The sequence below is a fragment of the Suricata suricatta genome, chromosome 4, assembly GCF_006229205.1.
Source record: "Suricata suricatta isolate VVHF042 chromosome 4, meerkat_22Aug2017_6uvM2_HiC, whole genome shotgun sequence".
In the NCBI taxonomy this organism is placed as follows: Eukaryota; Metazoa; Chordata; class Mammalia; order Carnivora; family Herpestidae; genus Suricata; species Suricata suricatta.
The window spans coordinates 158,423,256-158,439,896 of record NC_043703.1 but is presented as its reverse complement, the minus strand read 5'-3'; the positions used below and the strand labels follow the sequence as shown (position 1 = coordinate 158,439,896).

General features: G+C 47.6%; 1 protein-coding gene across 1 annotated transcript in view; it reads left to right on the top strand.

Moving 5' to 3' along the window:
• Positions 1-482: 482 nt before the first annotated feature.
• Positions 483-16,641, top strand: part of GRHL1 (grainyhead like transcription factor 1) — a 49,642-nt gene continuing 33,483 nt past the window's right edge. The window contains exons 1-8 of the mRNA XM_029938573.1: positions 483-490; positions 739-925; positions 3,796-3,866; positions 5,883-6,273; positions 7,293-7,369; positions 8,841-8,997; positions 9,183-9,294; positions 10,270-10,364. Coding sequence (XP_029794433.1) covers positions 483-490; positions 739-925; positions 3,796-3,866; positions 5,883-6,273; positions 7,293-7,369; positions 8,841-8,997; positions 9,183-9,294; positions 10,270-10,364 — 1,098 coding nt within the window. The remainder of the gene's footprint in view (positions 491-738; positions 926-3,795; positions 3,867-5,882; positions 6,274-7,292; positions 7,370-8,840; positions 8,998-9,182; positions 9,295-10,269; positions 10,365-16,641) is intronic.

Below are 16,641 nucleotides of genomic sequence, written 5' to 3'. Positions count from 1 at the left end.
TTTTATTTATTGTTGTAGATTCTTAAGTGTTTATCTCCAAGATAAACAGTTAACTCCCATGCCAGAAAATTATGCCTCCTTATTGATTTACAGTCCCCTTTGGCCACATTCCATGCTCAATCTGCTGGTAATCAGTAGAATATTCTGACTGTCTCATATACCCCGGAGGATTAAACCAAGTATCCCTTTTTCTTTCCGCCCCCTCCCCCTCGTCCCCCTCATTCGTGGGTAGGAGAGTTTTAAGGCTCCGGTATGGACAGGAGGAGGAGGGAAGTACATGCAGCAGCGCGATGATCACACCATGCGTATCCTCTCCCTGCGAGGGCTCAGCCCTGGTTGGAGAGGTCTGAAGAGAATGAATGTTCTGTTTTGCCTTATGCTGCCCTTGTGTTCGTTTACTTAAGTGCTTGACTGGCCCGGCATTTTCTTAGAGTATTTTTTTGGTTTAGTTTGGTTTTGCCAAATACTATACCTTGCGTTACATGTACAGGTAAACGTAGGTCCCCTGGCTGCCTAGATGCCTCACATCTTGCTGGGTGACCCGTTGGCGTGCGTTTAACTGGATCGTCTCCTGGTCTTGTCTTCATTTTCTTTGCTAGGGGGGGTTCATTGATGAAACCAGAAAAAGAAAGCTATTTTACTGGAATATCAAGGAACTGGTTTGTTTGGCTCTTAAAAAATGAGTGCCTTGCAGTACAAAGTGTGGTATACATACATCTATTTTTAATTTCCCCGAAGCAAACGGCCGGTGTTGGTTCTGCAGAACGAAGCACTTTACCCCCAGCGGCGCCCCTACACCAGCGAGGATGAAGCCTGGAAATCGTTCCTGGAAAACCCTCTCACCGCAGCCACCAAAGCGATGATGAGCATCAACGGCGACGAGGACAGTGCGGCCGCGCTGGGCCTGCTCTACGACTATTACAAGGTGCGGTGGCTTCTCTTCCACAAGCCTGACAGCAGTCCGGGCGGCGCTCCATTCAGCAGGGCATAAAACAGTAATTTGCTGGCGGAGTGTAATGCAAGTTGCTTCTCTAGTGACGGTCAAGTTTAATGAGTACTTTGACTGGCTGTGGTTCAAAGCTGAAAATGTACCATCGTAGAATCAAAGGGTTGTTTTTAAAGTATGTGCAGTAGCCAGCTGTTCTAGCTCTTACCTGAAAGAGGAAGGCACTGTGGGAGAAAATGGGAAGATGTGTCTGATAGAGATTGGACACTTTACCAAAGGTACTTTTAGCGGCCTCAAGAAGAGACAGCTGTTCCTTTTCCTGTGCCCCCACCTTTCTTCTTTTTAATTTTTTTTAACATTTTATTTATTTTTGTGAGACACAGAGAGAGAGAGACAGAGCATGAGTGGGGGTCGGGGTGGGGGTGGAGAGAGAGAAGGAGACACAATCTGAAACAGGCTCCAGGTTCTGAGCTGTCAGCCCAGAGCCCAATGCGGGGCTCAAACCCAGAACTGTGAGATCATGCCTTGAGCCGAAGTCGGACACGTAACCAACTGAGCCACCCAGGCGCCCGCCCCCGCCTTTCTTCTGATGTAGTCAGAGTGATTTCCTTCTCCGTACATGATGTTAACTGAGCTTTTGATTTGATTGTAGGATTCATGAAGGGGGAAAAAAAAGCTGTTTTCTAGTCTTGGACTTTCTTGTTCTAAGATCAGGATATATTCTGTTGCCTTTTTCTATAGGTTAATCCTAATTAAATACCATTTATTCTCTGCCTGGAGATTTCTGTGGTGTTCCTGTCTGGAGATTTGTGTCCTCCTCATTGTCCCAGTAATACTGGCCTCCACTGACTGATGGCCTGTGTCCTGCTGGACACGTTACCAGCATGTACGTTCTTTCCAATCCCTCCAGGAAGCCTGCAAAATATGTGGGATTATCCCTGGTTTGCAGATGGGAAAAAATTGAGTCATCAGGTCACACAGCCAGGATGGGTGGCAGCCAGGATCTCAGGCCCGGGCTGGGTTGTGCCAAAGTCACCCCCTTCGGTGTGCCGCGCCGTCTCCTCTGGGCCGCGCTTTGCTTCCTGTATTTACTTTGGCGTCTTCTCTCTGCCCAATGATAGTATGTGGAGACGGCTCTATTTTACAGGATTTTTTTTTTTGCCATATTTTTTGTTTTTAAAACTTCCAAACCCATAGAAAACTTACATTTAATTGGACAATTAACCCCCAAATACTTCACCTAGATTCACCAGTTGCTTGCCTTCTGCTCCCTTCTGGTACTCTGTTCTTTCCCGAGGACAAGACACGCAGAGGGCACAAAAAGCAGAGAGTATGATTATGATTACCAAACAGGGTGGGACCTAAACAGGAATGTAATGATTTTCCAGTGTGAGGCTGTGTATGTGGCGTGTTGTATTTGAGAAGCTGAGTAAGTTTTGTCTTGTGTTTCCTCTGAATATGAAGGGGGACTTGTAACTCATGGGGCTGGAAGGAGTCTCTGCTGGGAGGCGTCGCCGCGGTGTTCCTTAAAGCAGAGCGTATGCCTGTTTCCTTATGGACTCAGTCAGTGTAAAAATCATACCTTCCGAAGTATTCATTAAGAAGTTGGAGGTTACTTTTTTTTACATTTTTTAAAAATTTATTTTGAGAGAGAGAGAGTGCACACACGAGTGGGGGAGGTGTAGAGAGAGAGGGAGAAGAGAATCCCAAGCAGGCTCTGCACTGTCAGCCCAGAGTGCCATGCGGGACTTGATCTCACGACCTGTGAGATCGTGACCTGAGCTGAGATCAAGAGTCAGATGCTTAACCCACTGAGCCACCCAGGCGCCCCAAGAGGTTACATACTTTTAACTGAAATTTTGAGAATGGGAGAAAACCAACAAGTTTAGTGCCAGAAAGACTGATGTAGTAATACTGATTGCAGTGCTTGCATATGTGTATGTTTTCGATGTAGGGCCCTAAAAGCATTTTACATCCCAGGGGGAGATAAATCATTGCATCTGTCCATTAAGGGTGACGATCTTCACCCTTAACAGGTCAGACTCCTTACAATAGCCGTAGGGTGATTTTCATTTTTAAATGACCTGATTTGTCTGAGTTCTCTGGATATAACCATCTGTCATTTTTACATAATAACTTCAATGAAGCTCTTAAAGCACGTGGGTAATATGTGAAACAATAATTTAATTTGTGTTTAAAGGTAACTCTATTCCTGCGTCCGCACCGGGAGGCACTTACAAACATTTAGCAGATTGGGAGTGCAGGTTTAAAATGAGATCTGCGCGCGCCTGTAACGTTAGCCTGCTTTTCACCTCCTTTGTAAAGAGCAGAATCAAAAAGGCAGAGAATAATCCGAGTTCGATTCGTCCTTCGGGGACCAGTGCGAATCCCAGAGTATCTAAAGAAATTTATCATCTGAAGCCAGTGTTTGGATCTTGGAGATGGACTGTTAGCCTGGTTGATCCTTCTGATTTTGCATCTGATCTGAAAGGAAGGGTGGTGGGAAGGAGCAGCGACAACAGCCGAGAGAATCCGGTTGTGTTTCCAGGAGCTTCTTTATTCCGTGAACGTGGATAAATGCGTAAAACCAGGCCAGAGGTGTTTATTTAAGAGATGGACCCAAACTCAGTGACAAGGTACATTAGTGACGCCCTGAGTTTATTTGGCAACTAAGGAATCGTTGGTTTTTACCTGTCAACCTGGTGACCAGAATGTAAGGTCTCGAGGGCGGACCCTGCCTTCATCGTGTGTCCCGACAGCCTGTGGGGCTTGAACTGAACTGCGCGATTAAAGGCGGTGTCTGTGCCCCACTGAGAACTCACTTGCCGTCTTGTGTGTTAATACCCAAGGTTCCGAGAGAGAGGAGGTCATCGACCGCAAAGCCGGATGCTGAGCACCCGGAGCCCGATCACAGCAAGAGGTAAGGTCTGATAGTGTACAATTGTCCTCTTGAAAAAGGCCAGGTTTCTGTGAAAATAAAATGGGAGTTGGTTTAAATGAAAAAGCTCTGGTGGAAGAGATGGGTGATAATTACGATTTGGTTGCTATGAAAAGTTACTAATTTCTTTAGACAGAGTTGCCTTTTTGGGAAAACAGCGTTAACTTTCTTTTTTCTGTCGAGGGATGTTTTTAGTAATAATGTAAGGGAAATGTTTGCTATTATCTTTGAGGTTCTCTTAAAGAGGGTGTGGCTTAATGCAACGGTTGGGGTCCTTTTAAAAAAAATTAAATGCCCAGTGATCTTGAATAATTGCCTCCGTAAAACTTAATCAAATAGCTCTGTTCCCAATTCCTGTTGTTATTTTTAAAATAGTTTAAAACTTCCAGAAAATCAAGACTTCACTATAGCCATGAAAAAAATTTACACATGCCTTTTAAATTTCCCTGTATTCTGTTAGTAATAGAGAAGTAAAATATTTTCTTTAATTTTTTAGTGTTTTTATTTTTGAGACAGAGAGAGAGAGAGAGACAGAACATGAGCGGGGGAGGGGCAAAGCAAGAGGGAGACACAGAATCGGAAACAGGCTTCAGGCTCTGAGCTGTCAGCTCAGAGCCCGACGACACGGGGCTCGAACTCACAAACCGTGAGATCGTGACCTGAGCCGAAGTGGGACGCTTAACCGACTGAGCCCCCCAGGCTCCCCAGGAGTAAAATACTTTTAAAGGAAGAATGACCACTCAGAATCCCACCGTCTGCATGGTTTTTTTTATTTACTATTTGGGTGTGGGTGTGTGTGCACATTTTATGTGGTTGTGGTTGTATTCACAGGTCGGGTTTGGATAGTCTGTGTTCTACCTAATCCCTGCCATAAGCGTTTTCCATGTTGCTATTTTAATCTTCATAATTACCCTTTGGAGAAGGGCTTATGGCTTTTGTGATGGTCCTTTTTATTATGGGCGTTTTCAAACAACAAAAGTAGAGAAATAACATCAACCCACACATGCCATTCCTGGCTTCAGCAGTTCCCCACTGATCCCTCCTGTTTGATCTACTCTTCCCTGTTCTCCAACTTTTAAATTCACTGTATTTTATTTATTTTTGCTGTAGTGTTTTAAAGCAAAACTTAGCATCCTAACATTAAGTCCCTATCTAATTTTTTACTACTATAAAGCCTTACTGGACAACTTTCTAGGTGCCTTTTTCCTTTCTTTGGGATAAATTCTTGGGAGTGAATTTTTGGTTCAAGGTTTGAACATTTCATCGATCGTGCTCTTTTCTGTAAAGGTCCGCCTGTATTGTTGGAGGGGGCTTTGAAAATTCATCAACTGTCCCCTGGACTAGAAGTCATCCTCTGTTGCCCAGGCTAGTTATCAAAGCGTAGGTCCCAGGCAGAGTGGCGGCCGAGCAGGCGCAGTCCACGCTTGCTGGACGCTCGTGCCCCGGGCGTTATACACGGTCTGGTGTGCCGTCTCGTTGCCTCTCGCCACGACCTTGTGAGGACGGGTGCCCCGATCATCCCAGCTCTGTCGGTGGCGTGCAGGTACTGAGAGATGAAATAGCTTGCCAGAGGTCCCAGAGTGTGAACCAAGGTGGTCTGACTCTAGAATCCGCACTTGAACCACCATCTTCTACTGCTCCAGCCGTTCGGTTTGTACCTTCAGACTTCTAATGAAATAGGATCATTTTATTAGGATTATTGAAAACAAAGAGAACTGTGAGTTCTCTGTATTTCAGATGAGATTCTGCTTAATACTTTGGGATTTTACTTGACTGATAACTATGAAGTCTTTTTTCCTTTGTCTAGTAATGGAATATCATTGGCATGTTCTATTCATTTGGTTCCTTCCAAGTGTATTATTATTATTATTATTATTATTATTATTGCACAGGACCCAGCAGCCCACTGCCATTAGGAGAATAAAAATTGTCAAAGAACTGTATCAGCATTGAATTTGAAAACACAGTTTTCTTTTCTTTTCTTTTTTTTTCTTAAAGAAACAGCATACCAAATGTGACCGAGCAGTCCCTCGTTTCTGCTGGGGAGAACAGAGTGCAAGTACTGAAAAACGTGCCATTTAACATTGTCCTTCCCCATGGCAACCAGCTGGGCGTTGATAAGAGAGGTCATCTGACCGCCCCCGATACAACAGTCACTGTCTCCATAGCAACAATGCCCACCCATGCCATCAAGACCGAAACGCAGCCCCACGGCTTTGCCGTGGGCATCTCTCCGGCAGTGTACCATCCGGAGCCCACTGAGCGGGTGGTGGTTTTCGACCGGAGCCTTAATGCTGACCAGTTCAGCTCTGGGGCTCAACCCCCGAATGCTCAGAGGCGCACCCCAGACTCTACCTTCTCAGAGACCTTCAAGGAAGGCGTTCAGGAGGTACAGGAAATGAGAGCATCTTCCGAAGACATTTGTGTGTTTGTATAAGTATCGGGTTCCACCTCTTCCTTGTTATGTAAGCTTGAAACTCAGCCTGAAATGAATGGATTAGGAACAAAAGACTTTTTTTTTTTTTAAGAGAAAAGGCCCATGGGTATAATTTGTAAACCAAACCCACAAAACCAGAAATTATTATCAAGGGCACATGGCTAATCCTACCAGCATTTGAGTTCACAGTTAGGATTGCAGCTAAGTGATTTGCCAGAGAAAGAGAACCTCATGTGTAATCTTGCATCGACCACAGAGATCTCCACACAGGTCTCTTTTCAGCTTTTGTCTTAGACCAAAACAAGATTCCTGCCATTGTTCTTCATGTCCAGTGATTTCTCATGTCCTTGCGTGGTCTCTCTCGGTTGGTGGTCATAGTTAGGGACGCAGGTGATCTTGATGATAGACGCGGTGTTTGACATTTACAAATTAACCCCAAATGGCTTCTGGGGGATTTTGTGGCGACGAACACCTCTCAGGTAACAGGGACTGGAGATGTTTGAAGCCATCTTTAATGTCTCCTGGGGGGAAGGAGCAACCATCTGCTGATGGACGTTAAGGAGCAGAATTAGCCTTTTCTGAGAAAAAGCACCCACCCGTCCAGCCCTGGTGCAGATACTGTATCTTCGCTGGGCATGCTGATTCCTGAAAGTCACGAGATTTGGGTGGCCGATTCCAGAGTTTGACCAGAACAGAGCTGTGTGAGAGAGGTGGGCAGGGGGACACTGAGGCACGCTGTGGGAGTGCCTGCAGAGACTTGTCTCCTTGAGCGGCGTATGAAATGGGTATTTTCCTTTCTTTGTAATTTCCTTTCTACACTTTTTGTAGAGTTAAACGTTTTGCTTTAAAATGAGTATCGAACCAGCAGTGGGTTGCTGTGAGCCACAGGCTCCGGGGCTGTAGCGGATGTGGGTCTTCAGAAAGCCTGATAACCAGTTACGTAGTTGTGGCTTATCGCATTGATATTTCAGGTTTTCTTCCCCTCGGACCTCAGCCTACGGATGCCTGGCATGAATTCAGAGGACTATGTTTTTGACAGTGTTTCTGGGTAATAGTTGTCTTTTAATTTGATTTTTAACTTTCAGCTCTTACGACTTTTTTGTTAATTGGATGTTGGAAAATCAGAGGTGGCTTCGGTGGGCTTTCACCTGGGTCTCAGCGGCAGTTACTGTGGTGTCACCTTTGCGAGGGGACGTGTGCTTTAGTCCGTTTAGCTTTGAAATCTGTACTGTGGTTCATGTTTCCTTCACTCCTGGTGTTGGTGCTCTTTCTTTCCTCCGGTTTCTCTGTGTGACGGCTGTAGAGTGGGGTCTAAGAGGAGAGGTGAGGGATTACACCAGATCTCCGAGCTCCCTGCTGTTTGCAAAGCGTGTGCTTCTGTGAGGCTTTAGGAACAGCATCAGGTGGCTGAAGGCTTTCATTTCTCAGTAGGCCCCGCTCGCGGTGAAATAAATGAAGTCCGCTTTTTTCTAACCTGACAGCCTCTTCTCTGAAAACCTCACGAGGTTGTATCGCACACTGAGAATATGAGTATCTACCACGTGAATTATCACAATGTATAAACAGCTCCAGATGGTTTTTTTAAAGGGTTTAGGGTTTCATCTTATGATTTTTGGGGTATTTTTTTGGTATGTTATATTTTGAGGCAAACCGTTTTTTGGTAAAGTCTAGGATTTTGTGGGAATCGAGACTTCCCTTAAAGACCTGCCCCAAGGAGCAGGAGTCATGGGCTCGAATGCCTTTAGGATCTCACATGGGAGTCCCCACACTCTCTCTGTGAAGAATCAGACCGTATGTATTTAAGCTTGGTGGCCCTCCAGTCTCCAGTGTGGCTGCCCAGCCCTGCCTCTCCAGCACAAACGCAGCTCTAGATGACCTGTAAATAAAGGTACACTTGTGTTCCAATAAAACTTTATTTCTAAAAATAGGTGTAATTTTTGACATTTGGCCCAGGAATTTATTTAAAGTTGTTAAATAGCAACTTTAGGGAGATTCATGGGTGTTACTTTAAGGTGGTAGCAAATGTAGGGATTTGTGGAGTGCCCATCTAGACATTTAAATTACAAGCAGAAACAACAAAAAAGTGCTGTGCAGACCACATCGAATTTAATCCGAGGACTGTTTGCATCCTTTGCTGGGCAAATAGCAGATTGGAGATTGGCAGCATCTCGTGAGATTTTCTTCCAAAAATCCTATGTAGTTACGAATATCTTTAATATCCTTTGCTTCCAAACTCCACAAATTTTTAACATTACTTCATAGAATTTCTAGGAGGCATTTTGTAGCCCCACAGCCCCCCATGTGAGAGATTGAAGGGTTTCCATGTCGCTTAGGATTATACTTCTTGTGGAAGAAGTAGCAATTGCTATTTAAAATAGGACACAGTTGGCTGGATGTTTCCTGGTAGTTGCCCCTTTGGGCGTACATCCACGCCAAAGCATTTCGGGATTGAGCTAACGCACAAAGCAAGCTTCCCAAAGAGTGGATTAGAGGTCTGTGACTTTTGTTTTCTTCATTAGGAACAACTTTGAATATACCCTAGAAGCCTCAAAATCGCTTCGCCAGAAGCCAGGGGATAGCACCATGACCTACCTGAACAAAGGCCAGTTCTACCCTGTCACCTTGAAGGAGGTGACCAGCAGCGAGGGGATCCACCGGCCCATCAGCAAAGTCCGAGTGAGTTCTGCTCAGTTCTGTTCTCTGGGCAAGCGAGGCGGAGCTGGACATTCCTGAGTCTGAAGAACAGCAAAGCGAAGCCCTAAATTGCGGCTTTCCGCCTTCCCTGTGAAATACGACACTGAGTTTTCCGAAAGATACTCACCCTTTCGTGTCTTCATGTTCTGGTGCCTTCTCTCCCGCAGAGTGTGATCATGGTGGTTTTTGCCGAAGACAAGAGCAGAGAGGATCAGTTAAGGCACTGGAAGTACTGGCACTCCCGGCAGCACACAGCGAAACAAAGGTGCATTGACATCGGTGAGCAGCTCCGGAGCCTGCTTTCGTCCCCAGCGGCACATGCGTCCAGCTTTCTGGATCCAGTTAGTCTTGGCAGCGCTCAGCTTCCTGCCGAAAGCATTTGAATTTTTATGCCAGCTACTGATCGGTTCCAAGGCCTGTCCTCGGCCTCCCGGAATCAGTGCTCTTAACCTTCCTTCCTTGATGGGGACATGTGGCCCATGCGGTGGCTTTCCATATGACGCTGGGACCAGACTCCTCACATAAGAGGGCCCTGCTCATTGGTCTGCAGATTTTTTGAGCTGAAATGTCTTCTTTCAGAGATTCTGATTATTTGTAGATGTTAGAAAGGTGGACCAACAAAAACCTAAACGAGTAAGAGAAAATACTGCTGGCGTGCCTTGGCCTAACAGTCTGCCTTGGTCGCCTGTTGAAATGCACTGCTAGACGCTTCTGTCTTCAGAGAGACCGCGGATGCGTCACCTGGGGTATCAGAGCAGACCTGGGCTAATCCACGTTTAATGCAGTGGCTTTATGAGAACGTCTGTTGTCTTGCTGTGTATATAATTTTTGTATCAAACCATTATGGAGATCACAAGATGGCTCTTAACCTTAGTGTTACTTCTTTTTTTTTTTTTTTTGGTCTTTTGTAACTTTCGTGGTCTCTTTTCAGAACTGAGTTCTAATCTTGGCTCCCTGGGCTAGTTTTGTGATCTTGGGACAGTTACTTAAACTATTTAGTTCTAAGTATCTTAATTTTGACCTAAAGGGAAAGATTAAATGCTATATCTAAACTTAACCTCTATTTTAAGAATCCTGTGATTTTTTTTCATTTTTTGAACCGTTTTCAACTCAACAAAATGTTAATTTAAGTTTTTCAGAGGTGATAATATGAAAAACCAAATCTTACTTTGATTTAATCTCATGTTGGAGATTTGCTATAATCTCATGTTGGAACCAGAAATGACAAATTTCTCTTTTTTGTCACTCCTATAGCTGATTATAAAGAGAGCTTCAATACCATCAGTAACATTGAGGAGATTGCGTATAATGCCATTTCCTTCACCTGGGACATTAATGATGAAGCAAAGGTAGGTAATTGGTAATGGAGTCCAGGGCCTTCTCTGTTTCCAGGTTTGTGAGGAAAAGTGGGAGGAGCTTAATGCCTTGACGACTGTTTTTTTTTCTCTTTTTTTTATGGTCTTACATGTTTTCATTCCTTTTTTTTTTTTTAAGTTTATTTATTTATGTTGAGAGAGAGAGACAGACCGTGTATGCACGCATGCACACGCAGGGCAGAGCGAGAGAGGGGGACTTCCAGGCAGGCCCCACGCTGTCAGTGTGGAGTCCAGCGCGAGACTCGATCTCATGAACCGTGAAATCGTGACCTGAGATGAAATCAGAAGTCAGATGCTTAACCGACTCAGCCCCCCAGAGTCCCTTCGTGTTCTCATTCTTTTGCTCAGGAGCAGGGAGAATAAGCTGGGCTGACCAGATCCGTTCTAGCCGTTCAGTCGTGGCGTGCGTGAAAAGGAGACAGGACTTCGGGAGAAGAACGAGCCGTTGTCTGCTGAGCTGTGCGCTTTCCTCCAATTGGTCAGGGTCAGGGTCAGGGTCAGCTGAATTGTTGACTGTCTCTTTTCGGTATTTTATGTATTTTGAAGTACAGCCTCTTCCCAGATGCTGGGAAACTGTCCTTGTCCCCTCTCTTTCCTCTGAAAAAGACAATTTTTGTCGAGGTGCTTCAGCGCCAACGGGTGGGAGCCGGCCCTGCGCGCTGTGCGCCATGGAGCCTGATGCCGCCTCCTCTGTGCTTCGCTTCCTCACTTGCAGAGTTCATGCCTGCCTCCCTCTCCTTCGGGCACGTCGTGTGGGTTGTTTGGACGGTGCCTGTGAGGCTATTGGAGCTTCTTCAGAAAGGCCCTTAAGTACAGGGGGTCAGCAGTGCCCTCATACCGTGGCTTTCGGATACAGCTCGTGCGCGGTTCTCCTCTCTCGGGGTTTTAAGGGGAAGAATTGCGTCCAATTCACACGGTCATTTAGAACTTTCTTGTGTGTGTGTGTGTGTGTGTGTGTGTGTGTGTATTTATTCATTTTTGAGCGAGAGACAGAGTGCGAGCCAGAGAGGAGGAAACACAGAATCTGAAACAGGCTCCAGGCTCTGAGCTGTCAGCACAGGGGCCCGAACCCACAAACCCCAAGATCATGACCCAAGCCAAAGTCGGATGCTTAACCAGCTGAGCCACCCTGGATCATTCTAATTGGAGTTTTTGGCCCTTTTACGAAAAACTAAACATATCGTTAAGTCATTTCTGCCCTCCCCACAACATTCTTTTAGTATAATCCCTCTTTCACTAAATTATTAGAGTTTGGGCATTTGTTTTTTTCTTTGGATTAGTTTAAAAATTGGGAGCTGAGGCAACACAAGAGAAACCTACAATTCTTGGCCAGTCAGTGTAAATCTGATCTTTAGGATTTGTTGCACTTTTCTACATCAAGGTCCAGATATATAAAGTGAGGATAACTTCCCGGTCCTTCTCAACCTCTTTTTGTTTTTGTGTTTTATTTATTCAACCAGAATTTTAGCCGTTACGGAATAGGTCTGCATGAGGTACTAATTACTGCAGAATTTAATTTTTTTCCTGCCTCGGGCTGCTTTGAAACCACCAGAATGGCTGGATTCTTGAGGCGCGCGTTAACTTTGCAGTAGAACGGCCTTCCTCTCTCACCGTGGGCGCCGGGCCGAGGCGAGCGTGTGTCCTCAGCGGCGGACGTGGGGAGTTGGGTCTGCCAGTCCGAAAGGCGCCGTGGGTTCTTGTTGCGCTGGGGCCTTCCTGCTGACCCCGCGATCCCACACGAGTGCCCTCGGCGTGATGAAACCAGGAGTCCACCACAGCAGCGGTGGTAGAAGGAGACGTCAGCTTCTCACTCCATATCCTTGTGGTTGCGGTTATTTTGAAGCGAAGTGTCCCAGTCAGACGCGGCAGCCTGTCGGGACAGTGGGCTCCGGGTGCCTGGGTTATAAAAGCAAACCAGAGACACGCTTCCTCTTCGCCGTGAGGGACTGATTGAGAAACTGTGGAAGAGGTGACTTGGGGACATCTAAGTCCCGAGTCCACTTTTCTGACTTACCTGTGACCTTGGGTTTAGTCCCTCAGTTCACTTGCTCAGTTTTCTCCCCTTTATCCCCCTAGAAAAATAAAAAGCCTAGGGGGGGCCAACCCTCTTCTTCGTCGGCACGTCGTCAAGATTAATAGGCGCTTGTCAGAGGGCCCGGAGAGCTGTGCGGGAGGCCCCGCGTACGGGCAGGGCGCTTTGTCTGGTTGATGTGTCACTCTCTGGGATGGGACCGACGGAAGCCGTGGGACTGATGGCTGCTTTTATTCCGAAGACCTTCAGCCTAGTTGTATCAAAGGGAAATACTGTTGGACGTGTGTCTGCTGCAGCCTCCGTAGCTGCCTGTTAATTGATGTAGTGAAGTTCGGTTCGCCCCCCTCCAGACCCCCAGGGCCGACGTGATGTTTAAGCCTTTGCCAGCCACCAGAAGGGCTCATGCCATTTCTTAATGAGGCCGCTACCTTTTGATGCTGATGGCAGGCATCAGCTCCGAGCGTGTGTTGGAATTCAGTATCTAGATTGTTTGCTTTCCCTGGCCAAGCCGATGTTTTCTGTTTTTACACTTAAAGCAATTGGTGCCCTAGAGCAGCTAGAGTGAACATGTCAGCGTGCAGAGTCTTGTAGAGGGTGTTTTAGCTTCTTTTTCACAAGTATCCACTTTCTTGTTCTAAGTTAGAACGCATTTGTTGATTCTTAATTCCAGGTCACTCTCACCATAGGCGTAAGGGTTTGGTGTGTGTACCCTATATACAGTGTGTGCCACATGTAGTATATATAGCGTTCCCTTTGTCCCTGACATGGCTTTTAAAAAATCTGATACCCTCTTCTGGCCAGGCCAGGATGAATAAAATCAGAATTCTGGCCCAGTGTTGACATCTGAATCTCCCCTGTAGCTTCTGCAAGTTGCTTTGGAGGTGACTGTTTAGAGGACATATCAGGTTAAATCTTGAACACCTTGGCTTGTGTTCCATTTGGGGAAAAACACTGCCCAAACTAGACTCATCTCCCACTGTGCCTGTGTGTACTCCATCCATCTGTGTTCTCACACACCTGCAGTTACTGTAGGAACTTGAAGGAGTTATGAAACTTGTCCAAAGTCATGCGTTTTCAGGGGCGCCTGGGTGGCTCAGTTGGTTGAGTGTCTGGCTTCTGCTCAGGTCATGATCTCACAGTTTGTGGGTTCGGGCCCCGCATCAGGCTCTGTACTGACAGCTCAGAGCCTGGACCCCGCTTCCGATTCCGTGTCTCCCTCTCTCTCTGCCCCTCTCCTGTTTCTCTCTGTCTCTCAATAATAAATAAATGTAAAAAAAATCGTTTAAGAATCATGAGTTTTCAAAGCGGCAGGTAGTAGGAATAGTCCCCCGGTGGCCCCAGCCTCCCGGCTGTGCGGACCGACTTCATTCATTTTCCTGTCCTCTGCACAGAGAGATTTGTCTGGGTGGTCAGGGATCTTTTAAGAAGGCAGAAATCTCTTTACAAGTTAAACTTCCATCAGCCACTCACACTCCCTTGTAGAAGAACTTTCATCAGATTTCTTCCCGTCAGACCACGGCTGAGCTCATTGTGGCAGGGGAAGCGCTTGCCTTTGAACTGCTGAAAGGTGGGTGTCGGGCGAGGTGCCCGAGTGTAGAGCTGGTGAGTTCTGAGGGCAGTGGCCACGTGGGGAGGGAGGCCTAGGAAGTGAGGAGGGCGGCCTTGCACGAGCAGCTGCTTGGGCCATAGGAAGATTTCACCCAAGCCAGTGGCCTGCCTCCCCCGTCCCAGGGACTCATGACGTCCGCAGTCACCCCGCGCCGGCCCCGAGCAGGGCACCGCGTGAGGTCCAGGCCGATGACGCCAGCATCACAGTTCAGGCCGCTTGCCGGTGAGGTCGGCTTTGGCACGGCCGCCTGCGGTCCGAAGTGCGGCGCTGTCATTTCTGAGGAAAGGGGAGTTGTTGTGCGTTGTTCACACCACGTTACAGACGGGCGTTGGGGGCCCAGATAGCTTGTAAAGCGGACTCTCTGTTTTATCCCTGTTACCGTAGTTCCAGAACTCAGCAGGTAATTCTGGAGAGGCTGCCCGGCTTGGCCTCGAGTTTCCATCTTGCTTGGATTGTGAAGCTAAGAGTTTATAAGAGCACTGAGGTCTGGTTAGTGACATGAAGTGAGGGCCTCTCCAGGCCTGAAGATCTAAAATAAACAGAGGAAACAGCAGTTAGGGAGAGAGAGTTGGCTTCTTTGAATGTCTGTTTTATGCTGGACGCTGCCGGGAGCCTTACGTTCGCACTCAGCGAGGCAGCGCTCGCGGCTCGGCACCGAAGGACCGCACTTAGTCCTCTCGACGAGCACGTTGCTGCTCGGCCATCGCAGTCAGGCTGCCTGAGGAGGGGAGAATCTAGACCTTGAAATGGACAGAAAGCGTTTTTGACAGGGAGGACTGTTTATTTTATTTATTTTTTTAATTTTTTAATGTTTTATTTATTTTTGGTACAGAGAGAGACAGAGCATGAGAGGGGGAGGGGCAGAGAGAGAGGGAGACGCAGAACCGGAAGCAGGCTCCAGGCTCTGAGCTAGCTGTCAGCACAGAGCCTGACGCGGGGCTCGAACCCACGAATGTGAGATCTGACCTGAGCTGAAGTCGGAGGCCTAACCGACTGAGCCACCCAGGCGCCCCCAGGGAGGACTGTTTAAAACTGCAGGGCGCCTGGGGCTGAGTGGCTCAGTCGGTTGAGCGTCTTGACTTCGGCTCAGATCATGATCTCTCAGTTCGTGGGTTTGATCCCCATGTTGGGCTCTGTGCTGTCAGCTTGGAGCCTGGAGCCTGCTTCGGATTCTGTGTCTCCCCCTCTCTCTGCCCCTCCCCTGCTCATGCTCTGTCTCTCTGTCTCAAAAATAAACATTTAAAAGTTGTTTTAGAAATTAATGAAAATAATTAAAAATAAATAAGTAAATAAAATAAAACTGTAGGTACCCGGCTGGCTCAGTCAGTGAAGTGTGTGAATCTTGATCTTGGGGTGCTGAGTTCAAGCCCCATGTTGGGGGTGGAGAGTACATTAAAAAAATAATAAAATCTTTGAAAGTGTAATAATTCTCGTTAATCTTGGAGCATTGTGGATTCACTAGTGTAAATCCCTGTGGTAGAAGAGCACTTTGCTAACCGGAAATCACTTGTGTTGATTGTTGGAGAAGTGATGTTTAACCACAGGGCAGTAGAAACGATAGCCGTGTTGGAATCGAGTGACAGCCCGGCCAACCTCGGGGGGGGGGGGGGGGGGGGGGGGGGGGGGGGGGGGGGGGGGGGGGGCTGCGAGCCAGGGGCCCACGGATTGGGAGTGGTCTCGGGTGCCGGCGCCGGAGCATACGGGCTGTAGTGACCGTGACCTAGACAGTGTGGCAAACAGGGCAGTAGCTACCATGCAAAGCCAAGCTCAAGACTTCTTTGATCACTTGTATGTAGCTGTGATGGCCCCGAATATTACGCAGACCTTTTAAAGACGCAGGGGACCCCAGGGAGACCAGCTGTCCGACGCGGTCTTCCCCGGTGGGGGCTTCTAAACGTTGGCGCCAGAGGGTGCGTTGCGGCGTAGTTCCCATTCACAAGTTTCATTTTTACACCATTAACAGCGGAGAACTTAACTGTCAGGTGAGCATCAGGCTCCCGCTAGAGGAAGGCATGTCACAGAGCCTGACGGGGTGTCACTGTCGTGTGCACCCGTGGCCTGCAGCAGCCTGGGGCTGTGGACCTTTCTCCTGCGGCGCCGTCACGGGGCCGGGCTGCTGGTTCGAGGCTTCCTTAGCCCTTCGGGAGGCCGCACCACATTTCCATCTGCCATCGGGGTTTCCGCAGACAGATGGGCCTGTGTCTTTTCCTTGGTGGCATGATCATATGCACAGGGGTGACAGAACCGGTTTCTCCCCAACGTTTCGTCTCTTCATGGTCCACAAGGAAGGAATGAGGGAGCGTCCCACCCTCCAGGGGGGAAACACTGATCAATGAGAGCACTTTGTGCTTTTACTTTTCATCTCTGGGCTCTGAGAAGGACGGAGGCCTTCCAAAGGATCCTCATCCTGAGCCAAATGCTTTCTGTGTCCGGGAGGGGCTCGTGTTACAAAAGAAAGAGGATTAGACTAGAATGCACAGCCCCCCTGGGGGCGCAGAGCCCTGAGCAGCTTTGCCACGAGGGGGCCCGGGTTTGGATGCAGCACTGGTCATGTCCCCCTTTTGTCTCCTTGTCCCAGCAGACGTGGGTGGCGTTCCCGGGGAGGGATT